The sequence below is a fragment of the Syzygium oleosum genome, unplaced genomic scaffold (assembly GCF_021117445.2).
Source record: "Syzygium oleosum isolate NSW1041296 unplaced genomic scaffold, Sole_v2.1 Sole_v2.25, whole genome shotgun sequence".
NCBI lineage: Eukaryota > Viridiplantae > Streptophyta > Magnoliopsida > Myrtales > Myrtaceae > Syzygium > Syzygium oleosum.
The window spans coordinates 4701393-4719750 of NW_026607509.1; the positions used below are offsets into that span (position 1 = coordinate 4701393).

Below are 18358 nucleotides of genomic sequence, written 5' to 3' on the forward strand. Positions count from 1 at the left end.
AAATGTGCTGCATACGATTGGGTTTTTCCTCTTTAGGTTATAGTTTTTTTGGTCCTTATGATGTTATTTGTTCTGCTGGTAGATTTCATTTTATCTCTGCTACACATTGCATATCGCATGTTATTGTTGAATGATTTTTGTAGCAGGAATCGGTAAGTTTGAAAATATACTAGTTGTCTGAGTTAAATGCCTCTAACTTATCAATGTGGAATTGCCTTAATTATGAGTATGGCACAAATTTTTAATTAGCAACACAATTACTTTGTGAGTAACTGAGTATAATTTCCTCAGTCACTCTTCAAGTTCGTTGAAAATATAGTTCTGGTTTTCTTGGTTGAAAAATGTATAGGTTGTTAACAAATCCTATAGACAAGCTTTTGCAACATTTGGATGGCTTTGTTTTGTTGAAAAAGAACGATCTTTTGATGTGATTTTCTTGGTGGAATGACTTTATTAGTAGATGGCAACTAAGGCATTTTGGAGCACGGAAGATGTAGAAACCTTTTGTAAGTTGTGCATTGAACAAATTGAAAAAGGCAATCGTCCGGCAAACAACAAAAGGGATGGATGGACAGTCATTATTAGCAAGTTTGAGGAGCTAACAGGTAGAAAATATGATAAAAATCAAATGAAGAGTAAGTGGGATAATCTTAAGGAAGAATGGAAAAGATGGAGGACATTGGTGTACAATGAAACGGGACTAGGATGGGATTCAAGGAAGAAAACCGTTGATGCGAGTGATGAATGGTGGGAGAAAAAAATTCAGGTTTTTATCTCTTTCTCTTTTACTTTTGTGTTTAGTTCATTTTAAATGATACAACTTACGTAAATGTTATATTATAACAGGCCAATCCTAAGCTTAAGACTTTTAGGACGAAAGGCATACATCCTGATCTTGCAGCTTTGTTAGATAGGATGTTCAGAGAGACTGTTGCTAATGGAGGAATCACATGGACTCCTGGGCAAGGTTTACGTATTGATGAGGATCTTGTTGAGGTCACACAACCTAGTATCGGTGATGGTGTAGGATCTAATGATGAAAATTTGGAGTCTCAAGCGGATGAAACCGTTGAACCAATTGGAACTCAGAGCCATAAAAGAGCTGCACATACTTCAATGAGGCAAGCTCGAGGAAAGAAAGAAAAGAGATTGACCACAGCACAGCAGCTTGGAACGCAAATTAGCAGGCTTTGTTCAGCTGTTGAACAAAGGAGCGCTGCTGCTGCATCATCTCAAGCAAATGAGGGATACGGTCCTTATAAGGACCTCATAGATATGCTGGATACAATACCTGAAATTGTGCAAGATGAAAAGTTATACTTTTTTGCAATCTCTCATTTTAAGAAAAAGAAAGACAATAGGCAGGTCTTTATGAGCTTGAAGGGTGATGCACTAAAAGTCAAGTATCTCAAGTATGAGTTTGAACAGAGTCATAGCTAGGATGTTAGCATCTTATTTGAACTCTTCGGTATGCTACTTTGTTTTCATGTGAGACTTGTATTTGCATTATGTGTGAACCTAATTTCTATTTATGTTTTAATTTGAGAACTATTTTGTAATGGTATTCTCTTCATGTGGTTTAGTTTGCATATATATGATGGTTGATATTGTTTCTTGATGGATGATCAAGATTGTTTATTGTTTCTCTTACACTCTAATGCATCTATATATTGTTACTTTAAGCAGTTATGGATGATTCTCTTGAAAGGGAAAATCGTGAAAAAGAGAAAACTGAATATTGGGATCTCTTCTCGGTCGCAACAGCTTCAGTTGGTTATCAAGCAATGTACTTTTGCAAGGAACCTCGCATGACCTCATCGTATACAGGTGATGCATGGTTAAGAGAATTGATGGACGAAGAAGTTCATCCGATAAGTTGTTATCATATGTTTAGAATGCACAGGGATGTATTTAATAACTTAACGCATGACTTGATAACAAGCTATGGTCTTCAAGGATCTAGAAATACTAATGTTCCAGAAATGGTTGGTATGTTTCTTCATATTTTGGGACATGGTATATGCAATAGGTTAGCACAAGAGCGCTTTCAACGCTCTGGAGAAACCATAAGTAGGTACTTTAGCTTAGTTTTAGATAAAGTATGTGATATGGGAAAAGATTTGATCCAACCAACTGATCGGCAATTTAAGGAAGTTCCAGAGAAGATCAAGAAAGATCGACGATTTTATCCATATTTTAAGGTAAGTTACTATTGTATAATATAAAGGAAAAACTAAATGTAAATCACGTAATATTTTGTTCTTTGTTTTTAGGATTGTATTGGAGCTATGGATGGTACGCATATCCCAGCGGTGGTACCCACATACGATCAAATTCGTTTTATTGGTCGAAAAGGAACGACGACTCAAAATGTGTTAGCCATATGTAATTTTAATATGGAATTTATCTATGCTTGCGCCGGTTGGGAGGGACAAGCTCATGATACCCGTATCTTCTATGAAGCCACTGGAAGACATGATGCACAATTTCCTCATCCTCCTCCAGGTTCGTTAATTAATTGTTTAGGTACATCCATATGTATCCATGTGGCATATGTTGATTAAATTTTCATTATATTTGTGTAGGTAAATATTATTTAGTAGATGCTGGATATCCAAATCTCACAGGTTATTTGGGGCCATATAAAGATGTTAGATATCATTTGCCAGAGTTTCAACAAGGTCCTACACCAACAGGGTATCGAGAAGTGTTCAATCGTGCCCATTCCTCTCTACGCTCGGTAATTGAGCGAGCCTTTGGTGTATTAAAAAATAAGTGGAAGATTCTGACAAATATGCCATGTTATCCGTATGAAAAGCAAGTGCAAATTGTCATAGCGACAATGACTTTGCACAATTATATACGAAGAAATGCCGTGATCGATACGGATTTTGAAAATGCAGAATTGGATCCCGATTATGGATATTCAGTTGATCATGATGATGTAAATGAGGGGATGAGAGATTTAAATGATAATTTATCTTCTGACATGGTACGTTTACGTGATGAAATAGCCATGAGTTTACAAAGTCGTTAAAGATGTTTGTAATATTTAAGGATAATGTATTTCATTCTTAGGGACATGTGATGTGTATTATAATGAAATGACTCCTTTTTTTTAAAATTTGTGAATATATTTCTATTATGTTATTCTCGTCGCGAAAATATAAAAGTTACCGTCATTATTTTTTTTACTTCAATTTTAAACAATTAAATTTAAAAAAACATAAATTGATTACACCAAAGGACTTTCCAAATATATGTTTACCAAACAGCTTGCATTTCCCCAAAGCACTTTTCAATGGATATTTGCCAAACAGTCCTGCATTTCCCCAAAGCCCTTTGTGCTAAATGTCTTTGCATTTGGCCAAAGGCTTTCCCCAAATGCCGAACCAAATAGGCCCATTGTATCTTAGCCCTCATTTTCCAATTCTAGTCTAGTACGTCCGGCTACAATCTAGAACTGCTATTTCTAACTCCTGATGCATTAAATCAAATTTAGGTGGAGTTCATGCTGCATGTGCATGTACCTCATTTATAGGTGGTTTGCTATCTGCCTTGTCAGCTTACTCCTACCACAACCATGCTTTTCTGCCCTCGAGGCATCTTAGAAAAACTATCCTGTGTAAGGAATGCGAACCCATTGTCACGTTAAGGCCTATCTAGAACCAACTAGTTACTGTTCTTGTATTTTCTTGTAGGGTGTGGAAAATTTTGCTTTCGTCTAAAATCAGAGCTCATATGCGAATCGCCAAGTCTGTGAGCAGTTTCTTGTTGGGGTGATGAAGAGCACCATTGGTTTAGCGATCTACTTTACTTATAAGAGATACGCCAGCTATTGAAACCTAGACATTGATGAGGGATACATCAAATATGAACGAAAGTGGAAACAAAATCTTCAGCGGTGATCTCCCATAATAGGTCTCATCTACCATTCATTTGGTGGTTGTCGTTGTGGACTCCTTTATTATATCTAGATCCAATCGATTGTAGAGGAGGAAGTTTCATGCGAAGATTCACTGTCGATGCTTGTTTAATTGTTTCTGAAAAGCAAGATAGGAGAACTCAGCGTGACAGACGAGGCCGAGAAGATGCTTTAAATGAGACCACTATAGCTTTGTTCACATGGAGAAAGCATAAATGCGATCAAGGTGGGGGACTCCTTTGTGCAGTAAAGTTGGCTTTACTAGTTACTATGGTCTGCGTCCGTACCATCCATTTGACATGGTTGCTCAATCAGGAGTCTGCCAAAATCAACCCATACATCGATCCGGATCACATGGTCCCAATGCATTTCTAGTTACAAAGAGGTTTTTGCTCTAATGGAGGTTCTAGGAATATTTGAAGAACGGATCTCAATACATTGATAACCGTCGGATCAAAAGAAAAGTAAATCATATCGGTCATAAATCCAATTTTTGTGTGGGATTTGCGAAAAAGCACGTAAAGTTCCGATTGGGCCCAAAGGCTGGACGAACAGTTGCCATCTTGTGGGATGTTTGTAAGGTCCAAAGGTGTCTCATTGGCCTTGGAGTGCTCGCGGGCTCCCTTCCCTTTCAACTCCCCAAACTCAAACCACGCGGGCTCAAATCGATTTCGAGTCAGATTCTTCAACGATGATTGTACAAACTCGAATCCAACTCCTCCAAATGTATAGGATCCTAAACCCGCCCGATTTTAATCTTTGTGTCTATTTAAATGTTGTAAATATGTTCACTAATGCAATATAAATGATCAAAGATTAAGTGACACGATCAATGTAACAATACTTTCGTGTTTAGTATTGAATAAAAACTATCACTGTAGTTCTCTAATCTTTCAAATTTTGAAGATATTAGTGAAGTTGAGCATGTGTCAATGCGAAACATGTATATAGTTTTCGAGAGAAATTGGATGAAAATGAGAAGTTGTGAGAGATGTATTAATTGTATGTTTTTCTTTATCTTCTTATTACCACTAATTTGGGAATGGATATATTTCCTTCAATTATAGTTGGGGACACCATTAAAAAAATCAAAAAAATGAGACAACTGGTGATTTCGGCTTAATATATACAAGGTATATTTCAACAATACGACGAGGGTTTAATTTCAACGTACTAATCATTCTAAGTCGATCGAAAACAATCCATTCGTTATAACATTAATTATTAAATTACGCATTCCTCTAACAATTTAAGTTTTTAGAAATTGACAATGGTCCCACAAAATCTCATACTGATGTTTTCCAAATTGGATCTTTGAATTCCTTTTCAATTCTTAGGATTTGATTTTGCCATCTCAAGATGTGTTTGCTAGGACCACCTCGACCAAGCACTGCTTAGAGCAATGTCATCATCAACCAGCGAAATGAAAACCTCAACTCACGTATCAATCCGTCTCGCTTCAATCTCCTCTCAAGCGGAGTTCTCGGAGGTTTTTGGATCATGTAAGTCCGCTTAATCTCAATCATTAAATCACACTAATCGCGCACGAGATTCACATGATCTAACGGCAAATATCAAATGAATTCACACGTTTCAAAGAGAAATCGAAAAAGTCTATGAGTCCCATGTGAGTACCACTACCACCTAATGATCAGAGTGCGCCTGATTCTGACACATTCGTTGTATGGGTGCCAAGTGACATGTAATGCAACGATCCATGGGCGGGGACGATCATCTGCTGTCTTTACCATTGGAACTTATCGACAAAGTTACAGCAACAGCTCAACCAAAATCGTAGCTGCATCTGTAAGGGACTAAGGACAAAGGGACGGGGTCGCATGACTCGACTTAGGCCAAAAGAAGAAGGAAAAGCTGAAGCCAATTATTGCTGGATCTGGTTAGCCTATCTATGGTTGTGCTACATGTTTCGAATGGTACGTACAAGCCAAGCAATCCCGTCGAAGATTATGTAAGGGTCCCGCTTATTTCAATGAAATAGATTTTCAATAGGAGAATGCCTTTATCACGATACTTTTTTCTATTGAAAATTAATTATTGCTTAACAAGATTAAACTTTTTCGTTGTTTGATGCGCGTCGATAAGAATTTTTTGATAGCTCTTAAATTGTGGTAAATTACTCTGATAAAATTTCAATATTAACAAAATTAACGACAAGTGTCTTGTAACAAACGAATCCTAAAATTTCTTTTCCGGTCAAATTAATATTAAAAACTCACAAATCAATTCGTATTGAAAAACCTTTCTCAAATGTTAAACTCGTTTTTTTTTTATTGTAAAGTAGGGTACTTGGCAAATTGCTCCGTCTACTTATGTTGGATAACATTTGTTTGACCAACGTGACACAGGATCTACCGCATTCAAACGCACTTAATAACTCAACCATTCCTTTGGCACCAAAAAATAACCGACTTTTTTGTTATAATCAACGACTGACAGACAAATTGATAATAACAGAGTTTGGTAAACAGCGAAAGTTATAGACATCGACATTGACATATAACTTATGAGTAGCAATATTTTCGGATATTTAAGCTCAACAAATATCAGTTATCTAGGATGAAGTCATTGACCTCGTTATCGACGCTTAGGTGATGAAAGCAAATACGAGTTATCTGGGGATGAAGTCGTTGACATCGACATCAATATATAACTGATGAGTAAAGATATTTTTGGATATTTAAACTCTTTTGGATAAGTGTTACTAGATAATAAGAGACTAAGATATTATTTATATATTTGAATTGTGTAACATTTGTTTGTAACCGTCGATTGTAGGTTTTAAATAGCCACATCGTACTCTTTATAAACCCTTGACGATCAATTGACAAAAAACCTATTATCTTTTAGTTATTTTTCAATTCTTGTACTTTAGTCGTATAAATTTTGGCATGTATCTTCGTTTTAGTTTTCAAATTTTCGTTGTCGATTAAATTCCAACGTTGTAACTTTATGCCATCGCACTTTGACGTCAATTAAATTTCGGCAAAGTATTTTATGTCATCGGACTTCATCATTGATTAAATTTCGTTGAAACATATATTCTCCTTGTATTCCATTGATACAATTCCTATCCAGAATCGCCCAAGACCCATCTCCTCTTAATAAAACATTTAAAAAATGAATTTCGTTGAAAGGTATATCGTCGTCGATTAAATTCTAGCGAAACATGTTCGAAACACTTCATTTTATTGATTTTCTTCCACTAAAAAAGATGTATGTTGTTCAACCAATTCGATAAACTTCGCTCGGTGTAGTATTTATCATAAGAGTTGTGTCCTTCATTTTCATTTAATTCGGGAGTAATTTGGGAATAAATTCATTCTTAACCATGTGTTTGTGGATTAATATCGATGTACGCTATCGAAATGGAAAAAAATAAGATAAAGAGCAGTTTTCGCTTTGAACATATAGATATTGTTTTCATGTTTATTTTTTATTTTTTATTTGGTCAAAAGATATTGTTTTTATTCACAATCTTGATATTATGGCACGATGATTAATACAAAGTTCTGGCCCAAAAGGAAGTTACCATGTAATCTTTGTTAAATGCATGATATGTGCAACAATGGATTCAAAAAGATGTTTTTTTTTTTTGGTAAGGATGGATTCAAAAAGATGTTGGGGATGACAAAGGTCACGAATTCAGAACAATGTTGTGTAGATTTTTTCTTTTCACAGATTGTGCACCAAAATTGAAGCCCCAAAAGCTAAAAGTCGTTCGATTTGCTTTCTTTTTCCTCTTTTTGATCCATCTTCTCCCGGACATTCCATATGTAGTCCGGAGGCAAAAAGTTGGGAAAGTGAAATCAACACGACACTTGTTCTCCAGCCCAAAGCGCACTCACTTTTACGACCTTTTCGCAGGTTCCTCTTTTGAGGCTTGAGGAGAAGAGCCAAACGTCAATCCACCCGTGAACGATAGCAACCTACCAATCCACCGGACGCGACAACAACCGCAACAACAACTTGAGAGTCACACTATTGAGAATCTCGATCCTATCAAAAAAGATCAATTCACTCCCCCCCACCTTTTGCTTCTCTTTTGGCCTCGCTCAACCCCGAGAATCTCGACCCCCCCATCTTCTGTTCTGTCCCCTAACTCATCTCTTCTCTCCGTTCATTACATTTGCCTATATAGTCTCCCCCACATTAATCATCACAAAGCAGAGAACAAACCCGCTCTCGAACTGCCATTGCCAATTATGGTCGAGCTTCCACGTTCTTTGTGCCTCGCATCATTAGTCCTCCTCTTGCTGTCTGCATTGGCCGTTTCGACTCGAGAGCGAGTCCCGACTCCCCCATTGCCAGTTCTCCCTCTGCCCTCGTTCTCGCAGCTCCAATGGCAGCAGCGAGAGATCATCATGTTCCTCCACTTCGGCGTCAACACCTTCACCGACTCCGAGTGGGGGACTGGGCACGAGGACCCGGCTATATTCGATCCGGTTGGCCTCGACGCGAGCCAGTGGGTGAGCGCGGCCGCGGACGCCGGGATTTCGCTCATGATCTTGACTGCTAAGCACCACGACGGGTTCTGCTTGTGGCCTTCTAAGTACACCGATCACTCCGTGGAGAGCAGTCATTGGAAAGGTGGAAAAGGGGACGTGGTTCGAGAGTTTGTGGATGCGGCTAAGGCTCGTGGGGTCGATGCTGGGCTGTACTTGTCCCCATGGGATAGGCATGAACCAAGATATGGTCACAATTTGGAGTACAATGAGTATTACTTGGCTCAATTACAAGAGCTTCTCACCAAGTAAGATCGAAATCAAGATGACGTTTATTCCCATTGTGAATATCAGTTAGTAGTGCAATGCATGCCGTGATCTTCCTTCTCTGTTTGAATTACTGTTATGTGGGCATTAGGTATGGGAGTGTGAGGGAGATATGGTTTGACGGAGCGAAGGGTTCAGATGCACCAAACATGAGCTATTACTTCACGGATTGGTTTTCAATGGTGAAGGAATTGCAGAGCTCGATCAACATATTCTCTGATGCAGGTCCTGATGTGAGGTGGGTTGGGAATGAGAACGGATTTGCGGGGACTACTTGTTGGGCCACCATTAACAGGACCGCTCTCTCCATTGGTAACGCAAGCATTGTCGGGTAAGCCTATCCGATCCCTATCCTTGTGCGTACGATTTCCTTCCATTATCTTTGGCCCCGGTTCTCCCTTAGAAGATACATGTACATACACCGAAAATCAATCCCGACACCCGATTCCCACCCAGACGCTGTGGCATCGATGTAATAACAGTCGAGGATAAGGGCTGTTTCCCATTTTGGTCATAGTCGGCCTGATTTCGGCTCGTCCGAGGCGTATTCGCAATCGTATTCCTTGAAGAAGAAGTGAAGAATTAATTAAACTGGGTCAATTTATTGCTCATGAGAAATGCACGGCCATAAAATTTGCCACCCCAGTCGGTGGATCAATTTAAAATTGCTAGCGAGAAATGCATGCTCATATAATTCGCCAGATTTAGATCAACTAGGTACGGGCATGGCACATATTATAAACAAAGAGGGTAACGAGTAGAGATCGGCATAATGGAAAGACCAAACTTGTTCCAGTGCCAAAGTCTGGTGTCTTAGGTCACCCACCCATCGAGAGAAACTACTGCTCTGAAATATTGTTGGGTTTGTTCTGTACCTATCATTGATTGATGCTGTAGTTGTGCAGAAGCAAATTCAAACATTTGTGACAAAAATGAATGTGCCGACTTTCCCCTTTTTTCAGACTTTGACAAACGAGTATAGTTTAAACTTTAGCTCAACTGAAGCTAAAAAATCATCCTGCTATCAAAAGTATGGGCTCGCTCGCTTGAATTTAGAACTATTAATTCGCCCAGTTCTACACATTAGGATAAGATAAGCTCCTAATGATTTTTCTCGTTCTTTTCTTTCACTTTCCTTTTTCATTAGCAAATAGCCGATAGATTCCGATTCTCTTGTTGATTTGGCTAGGTATCTAAACACTGGCGATCCAAGAGGGACTGATTATTTGCCACCAGAATGTGACGTCTCCATTAGAAAAGGATGGTTTTGGCACAAGTCACAGTCCCCCAAAGAGCTGAGCAAACTGCTCCAAATATATTATAATTCAGTGGGACGGAATTGCGTGCTACTTCTCAACGTGCCACCAAACACAACAGGCCTCATTTCCGAGACAGACGTGCACAGATTGAAAGAGTTGAGGAATGCATTGGACACCATTTTCTCAGTCAATTTAGCAGAGAAATGCTCCGTGAAAGCAAGCAGCCGAAGAGGAGGCAAGGACGGTGGGTTTGGGCCTGAGAATGTGCTGGACAGCGACCACTTGTGGACCTATTGGGCTCCAAGGGATGAAGATGATGGTGAGGACCACTGGATTGAGATGAGGGCGACGGACGGAGGGCTCAGATTCAACGTGGTCAGGATCCAAGAAGCAGTGGGGCTCGGTCAACGGATCAAACGGCACGAGATCTACGTGGATGGCAAGATGATAGCTCAAGGGACAACGGTGGGGCACAAGAGGCTTCACAGGCTCAAAGGAGGTGTGGTCCACGGTAGTGTGGTGAGGGTTAGGATCACTGAATCGAAGGGCTTGCCTCTCATCTCTTCCATTGGCCTCCATTTCGACCCCTTTTGGCAACCCAAGGATGGGAACTGGCTATAATGACATGACATAGGCCGAGGGGAGTGAGGGGTACTTGGGATGAAGGTGATTCTGAATTGAATTTGTCCTAAAGAATAAGTGGAAAGTCGCTCTTTGCAAGTGCATCGTCAAAGCTTGATCTATTTACATCTTGCCCCTCATTTTCAATTCTAGTCTAGCACTTACCTCTCCAATTTTAGACGTGCTATCTCTCACTCGTAATGCACTTCATCAAATTTTGGTGGACTTCATCAAATTTTGTGCACTTACCTCACTAATAGTTAGTGGGGGTGTGCAAATGGGACCGAGAACTGCCTCAAACCGAACCGAACTGACCTAGAATCAGTGGTTCTTAAGGGAATCGATCCGGTTCTCGGTTCCAAGTGTGGAACCATCCACTCAGACCGGATCGGTAATATATATAATTTTTAAGAAAAATGAAAATCCTAAATCCCTAATCTGAAAGCTCGCTAGTCTTGTCTCACTCTCGTCTTGGTCTCTCTCGTTTCGACTCTCCAAACAACTCCCTTGGTCTCTCGACTCACGGCTTCGACTCTCAAGCTCTGCTCTAGTCGACTCATGATTGCGCCTCCGGCCATCCATCACCTCCCTTCCTTGCTTTCGGTTGCCTCCATTTCCTGTAAGTTGGAATCCTTAATCTTCAATCTACTCACTGTTCAAAGTATTGAGAGGAAAGTGAAGTATTCTTTGCACGTGTTGAGAGGAAACTCTTTGGGTTTGGGATGCATGGAAACCTCATGATAGTCGGTCAAGCACAAAAACTCTAGAAAAATTAAAAGCCTATAGCCCTAATCTGTAAGTTGTTTATTTGTTTAATGTTATGCAATTTGTGTCTCATGGCTTGCGGATCTCCCTAGTTCAAATCAAGTGATAGAGTCAAGTGATTTAAATTGTGGTTTGTTTGCCTTGTCATGTTATCCTCTCTCTTTCTCTGTTTTGTCTCCTTTTCTCTCTAAATTGTGTTTACGCTCAAAGTGTCTTGGTCATGTATGTGCCGTAGGCGGTGAGTGATAGTGAATACTCGGTGATGGTCGGAGCTAATTGATGGTGGGGTAAAGTGTACCTGTGTTGTTCTATGCCTTGTGATGTTATCCTCTCTCTTTCTCTGATTTGTCTCCTTTTCTCTCTAAATTGTGTTTACGCACAAAGTGTCTTGGTCATGTACGTGTGGTAGACGGTGAGTGATAGCGAATACGATGGTCGGAGCTAATTGATGGTGGGGTAAAGTGTACCTGTGTTGTTCTCTGTACTAAGCTTATGTCTGTTGTCCTTTGTGTAAAACTTTCATGCGTTGATCTCTGGTGAAGTGGTCGTGTGCCCTGTTATTCAAAATGAAGAGTGCACATTTTAGGGGATTTCAACAAGACAACTTAATAAAGTCAATTGAAGAAACTAATGGAAAGTATTAGTTTCTTCAACGATAAATATCCTCCATTAATGACGCCTTGCTTGATCTGAGCAGGTGATCTATTAACATGTTAATGGAAGTGGAGAAATCCTATGATGCGATAATGCCGATAACGGAATCAAAATCACCAAAACATGGAGGATGTGAAGACGACTTTGAGGAGGCATCCAACACAAATAAGGTATCTAGTTCTTGTCCTCCTCCTAATAAGCGAAAATCAGCAACCTAGCTCGTAAAGGCATAACTCACGAGAATAGGAAAGTTGAGGTGTTCTGCAATTATTTTGGGGCCAAGTATTTGTACCATGTTGATAACGGTACTTCAAATACGTTGAAGCACTTGAGAAAGTGCAATAAGTATCCTCGTAATATTGATAAGAAGCAAAAATTGTTTGCATCACATAGAGTAGATGAGACTCAGATGATATGGGGAAATACTAGTAATAGGAGTGCTACTGTTTTAATGACATGGAAGTTTGATCAGGAGAAATGTAGGCTAATGCTTGTTCAAATTTTATAATTGATGAACAATCATTTTCGATGGTTGAGCATGTCGGATTTCGTGATTATATCAATCAATTAAAACCTCTTTTCAAGCATATGTCGCGATTTATATACGATGGCTAGAGATTGCATGAAGTTATATTTTTGTGAAAAAAAAATTTTGAAGGCTTACTTTCATAAGCTTCATTCTAGGATGGCACGCACGACTGATACATGGAGTTCTATTCAGAATTAAAAACTATTTATATCTCACTACATATTTTATTAATGAAAAATGGAAATTGCACAAAAGAATCATCAATTTTGTGCTGATGCCTGGTGACAATGAGAAGGATATTGGGAAATGGTTAAGAAATGCATCAACAAGTGAGGAATAGAGAAAAAAAAAAGTGTCCATAATCACTGTGGATAATGCTAGTTTGAATAATGTTGCCTTTGGTTATTTGAAAAAAAAAATCAAGAGATATGCTATTAATCTTAGATGGTAAAGTTTTACACAAAGTGTACGGCTCATATATTAAACTTGATTGTGAGGGATGGCTTGGCCAAGGTACGTTATTCTATTGAATGTATTCGAAACGTAAAAAGGTATGTGAGGAGTTGTCTCACGAGAGTTAAAACATTTGAAGATTGTATTGAGAGTACAATGATTACTTATAGGGGTTTATTTTGTCTTGATGTCTCTACTAGGCGGAATTCCACTTACCTAATGTTACACACTGCCTTAAAGCTAAGAAAAGCTTTTGAAATGATAGATGAAGATGATCTTTTTTTCTCAACTAAGCTTAACTCCGATACTCCAGATAGTGTTGATTGGGAAAATGCCATTATTCTTTCCAAATTTTTGAAGAAGTTTTATGATGCCACTAACAAGATGTCCAGAACTTTGTATATCACTTCAATTGATTATTTTGAGGGGATAGCTTCTTTGGATAATTATCTGAAAGAAGCGGCGAAGGGTTTGGATCCTAGGGTGGGAGTTATGGTGTAAATATGAAAGATAAGTTTAACCAATATTATGGGAGTTTCAAAAAGGTAAATATTATGGTGTTGATTGTGGTAACGTTGAATCCTAGGAAAATGATGAATTATGTGAGGTATTGTTATACTCATTTATGATAATAGTACGGAAGTTAATGAGATGTTTGATAAGGTGAAGTTCGCCCCGGAACATTTGTTTAAATTTTATGAGAAATCTTCTCTTGGTTCTTGTGACAAAAATTTGGGTGGTGAACTTGTGAGTGCTACTAATACCAGTAGTAGTTGCGATCCTGATTGCAATGAGGGAAACAAAAGGGAAGATTTCGATTTGGATTTCTATGTGCAAGAGCCGAAGCCTTTCTTAATGAGGAGAAAAAAAGGTCCGAGGGCAAATTATCTGAGCTCGATCGGTATCTTAAAGTTGAACTTGAAGAGGCTCGTGATCTTGACATTTTGATGTGGTGGAACACTGCCGGCCAAATGTTTCAAATCCTATCTTTGATGGCTTGGAATAATTTGTCTATTCCTGTAATTACCGTTGCTTTAAAGTCAACTTTCAATACATCTGGTCGTGTGTTTGATGGCTTTCGATGTTCTTTGACTCTTAGAGTCATGGAAGCTTTTATTTGCACTCAAGATTGGTTAATAGCGGTTCTCGAACCGATTAATGTTGAAAATTGCATTGAAAATACAGAAAAGTTTGAGTTAGGTAAGTCCATATCTTTTCATCTTGTAATTGTTTCATATATCTAATGAGCGAAAGCTTTATTTTATATCTTCTTTTTGTTAGATATGGATCATGTTAACGAGAAGATTAACGGTACATAGAGTTTACAAGTTAAAGTGGAATGAATATATGTGGTGAGATTTTCCAATAATTGTTTAAGTTCAATTTCTAGTAATTATAATTTAAAACTAATGTTGAGTGATCATCTATAAGACTCCGTTCGTTTTACGGAAAATAACTTCCAAGAAAACATTTTTCGGGGTTTTCCGGTATTCATTTCACGGAAAATAAACTAGTCATGAAAAACATTTTCCCTCAATGGACAAAATACCTTCAAAAGTGGGGAAAACATTTTCCTCCTCCTTCTTTCATCATTAACTATAATTATTTTTATTTTTTTTAAATCTATTTTTTTATTATTTTTAATTATCTTTATTTTTTTTCTTTTTCTCTTTCTTTTTCTTTTTTTTTCTCCTTTTTGTTCCTCGACCGATCGCCAGCTACGGCGGCGGCCGGCAACTGGCCACAGGCAAGCTTGAGCCTCGCCACAGGCCGGCAAGGCTCGAGCTCGCTAGATTCTAAGGAGGTTGAGCCTCGCTGGCCTGTGGCGAGGCCAAGCTCACCCAAGGTCGGCAAACTCGGGCCTCGCCAGATCCGGCGAGCTGGGTGAGGCTCGTGCCTTGCCCAAGGTCGCTAGAGTCTCGCCGACGTATGGCGACCTCGGGCTGAGCCTCACCCAGCTCGCCAGATCTGGTGAGGCCCAAGCTTGCCCGATCGACCTTGGGGGAGCTCGGCCTCGCCGGCTTGTGGCGAGGCTCGAGCTTGCCTCCGGCGACCGGCCAAGAAAGAAGAAGAAGAAGAAAATTAAAAATATTTTTAAAAAATTATTAAAAGTATTGCAAGGAGGAAAATCTTTTTCATACTGAACAACGGAAAATATTTTCCCAAACTTTTTCAGATTTCAACCGAAACACCAGAAAATTATGCCATTTTCCAATAAAATAGCTTCCTGGAAAATACTTTCCAGAAACATAACATTTTCTGTGAAACGAACGAAGCTTATTGTTGTTTTGTTTTCAGGATGTTGGAACTTGGAGTTTAAGAACTCTCAAAGCTTGAGAAGTTACTTGCTCTTTTTATTCCTGAGAATAGGAGATTTGTGTTCATTTATCCTCGGTTGAGAAGTTAAATTCCTTCATTTGCTTGCTTATTCTTGCGAACTTGCGAGCTTGTGGCAAACTCTCACGAGTGATATATAATGTAGATTATGGATGCATTTGAAGTGAAGCTTGTGATTCACAAGCTTCACAAGTTGGGAACTTTGTGGCAAATCTTGTTGTGATTGTCGTGTCGTTGTAAAGTTGTCTAATTTACTATGCTGGATGAGTTTGTTCCATGTACTTGGGTTTGGTTTGGTCTGATTTGTGCAATATATGCCTTATCCGAGTGTGAGATAACAAATCCTTGTTTGTTCGATGATCTTCTTTCATCTCAATGTTCTCGCATGGTAAAAGTTCTCGAAATCCTTGTCCAGGGAATGGAACTATATCTTAGTTTTAAAATCTTTGGCTATGGATTTCGCTTGTCCACTTTCAATCTGAGCCCAACGCAGACTTGTGCACCAAATTAAGCCCCAAAAGTTAATGTATCGTTAAATTTGCTGTCTTCTTGTTTCCTACATCTTCTTTCGGAATTTCCACATTGGCCCGGGACAAAAAGTTAAGAGTAAATCATACCCAATCAACACGACATTTGTGCTTTATCCCAAAACTCGCTTCATCACCTTTTCAGGGACCCTTTTTGAAGCTCAATCAAAGAGCCAAAATCGATCCACCCGTGAATGATAGCGACCAACAAATCCAAAAGCAAAGGTGACAACAACATGAGTCACACTAATGAGAAACCAACAAAAGCTACATGCCAATCAAAATAAATTCCCTCCTCATCTTTTGCTTCTCTTTCGGCCTGTCTCAATCCACAGAATCTCAACCCCCAACTTCTGTCCGGTTCCCTAACTCATCTCTCTTCTTTCCATTCATTAAGTGCCTATACAGTGCCGACATTAATGATCACAAAACAGAGAACAAACACACTCGTCGATCAGGGTTTAAGCTTTCACATGCTTTGTCCCTAACAACAATAGTCTCTCACTTGCTGTTCACATTGGCCATTTCGACGAGAGAGCAAGTCCCTACTACCCCACTGCCAATTCTCCCTCTGCCGTCGTACTCGCAGCTCAAATGGCAAGAGAGAGAGATCATCATGTTCCTCCACTTCGGTGTCAACACTTTCACCGGCTTTGAGCGGGGGACCGGGCATGATGACCCAGCTATAGTTGACCCGGTCGGCCTCGACGCGAACCAGTGGGTGAGCGCAGCCGCGGACACTGGGATTTCGCTCATGATCTTGACTGCCAAGAACCACGATGGGTTTTACTTGTGGCCTTCTAAGTACACTGATCACTCCGTGAAGAGCAGTCACTGGAAAGGTGGAAAAGGGGGTGTGGTTCGAGAGTTTGTGGATGCGGCTATGGCTCGTGGGGTTGATCCTGGACTGTACTTGTCCCCATGGGATAGGCATGAACCAAGATATGGTCACAATTTGGAGTACAATGAGTATTACTTGGCTCAATTACAAGAGCTTCTCACCAAGTAAGATCAAACACAAGATAACGTTTAATCGAATAGTGAATATTGTTCAGTAGGGCAATGCATGCCAAACTTTTGTTTTCTTTTGAATTTGTGTTATGTGGGCTTAGGTATGGGAGTCTGAGGGAGATAGGGTTTGACGGATTCAAGGGTTCAAGTGCACTAAATATGACCTATTACTTCACGGAGTGGTTCTCGATGGTGAAGGAAATGCAGAGCTCAATCAACATATTCTCAGATGCAGGTCCTGATGTGAGGTGGGTTGGGAATGAGGATGGATTTGCAGGGACTACTTGTCGGGCCACCATCAACGGGACCTCTCTCTCCATTGGGAATGCCAGCATTGTTGGGTAAGCCTATCTAATGTCCGTTTCTTCAACCATTAGCAATGCTTCATGTACATACACTGAAGATGAATCACGACACCTGACACCGACCGGACCAGACACAGGGAGAAGGACTTTTTCCCTCTTTGGTCATAGTCGGCCTGATTTCGGCTTGTCAGAGGCAGACAGTCGAATTAGACTTAGGAAGGGCTTTTTCCCTCTTTGATCTTTCGAGGAACCGAACCGTGAATAGTCCAAAAAAATTTAGCAAAACCTAGAGGGACTGATGGATTTCGATTCTCTTGTTGATTGGTCAGGTATCTAAACATTGGTGATCCTAGAGGGACTGATTATCTGCCACCAGAGTGTGATGTCTCAATTAGAAAAGGGTGGTTTTGGCACAAGACAGTCTCCAAAAAAGCTAAGCAAACTGCTCCAAATATATTACAATTCGGTGGGACAAAATTGCGTGCTACTTCTCAACGTGCCACCAAACGCAACAGGCCTCATTTCCGAGACAAGATGTGCACAGATTGAAAGAGTTGAGGAATGCATTGGACACCATTTTCTCAGTCAATATAGCAGAGAAATGCTCCATGAAAGCAAGCAGCCAAAGAGGAGGCAAGGACGGTGGATTTGGGCCTGAGAATGTGCTGGACAGCGACCACTTGTGGACCTATTGGGCTCCAAGGGATGAAGATGATGGTGAGGTCCCCTGGATTGAGATAAGGGTGACGGATGGAGGGCTCAGATTCAACGTGGTCAGGATTCACGAAGCAGTGGGGCTTGGTCAACGGATCAAACGGCATGAGATATACGTGGATGGCAAGAAGATAGCTCAAGGGACCACAGCGGGGTACAAGAGGCTTCACAGGCTCAAAGGAGGTGTATTTTACGGTAGTGTGGTGAGGGTCAAGATCACTGAATCTAAGGGTTTGCCTCTCATCTCTTCCATTGGCCTACATTTTGACCCTTTTTGGCAACCCAAGGACAGGAAGTGGCTTTAATGAAAAAGGTCCCTTAGCTTAGCAGAGGCACCACCTCCTTTCTTTTTTCTCCACTATAAATAAAAGAGAAAATGTAAGGTGCCCTCTTTTTCTCTAAAGCTGTAAAAGCAAGGAGGAGATATGGAAATTCCTAACCTTGTAGAACTAGCATCATAATTTGATG

At 39.9% G+C, this 18358-nt stretch overlaps 2 protein-coding genes and 1 pseudogene across 2 annotated transcripts; all 3 read left to right on the top strand.

Annotated features, from left to right (window-relative positions):
• Window positions 1–460: 460 nt before the first annotated feature.
• Window positions 461–1578, top strand: LOC115690977 (L10-interacting MYB domain-containing protein-like). Its single transcript, XM_030617497.2, has 2 exons — window positions 461–766; window positions 847–1578. The coding sequence occupies exons 1-2, from the start codon at window positions 461–463 to the stop codon at window positions 1438–1440; spliced, it is 900 nt and encodes a 299-aa protein (XP_030473357.2). The 3' UTR covers window positions 1441–1578.
• Window positions 1579–7971: 6393 nt separating this feature from the next.
• LOC115690962 (alpha-L-fucosidase 1-like) lies at window positions 7972–10768 on the top strand. The gene is made up of 3 exons (XM_030617477.2): window positions 7972–8696; window positions 8807–9046; window positions 9905–10768. Exons 1-3 carry the CDS (start codon window positions 8149–8151, stop codon window positions 10593–10595), a joined length of 1479 nt encoding a protein of 492 aa, XP_030473337.2. The 5' UTR covers window positions 7972–8148; the 3' UTR covers window positions 10596–10768.
• A 5213-nt stretch (window positions 10769–15981) lies between these two features.
• LOC115690947 (alpha-L-fucosidase 1-like) lies at window positions 15982–18195 on the top strand (annotated as a pseudogene).
• The last annotated feature ends 163 nt before the right edge of the window (window positions 18196–18358 follow it).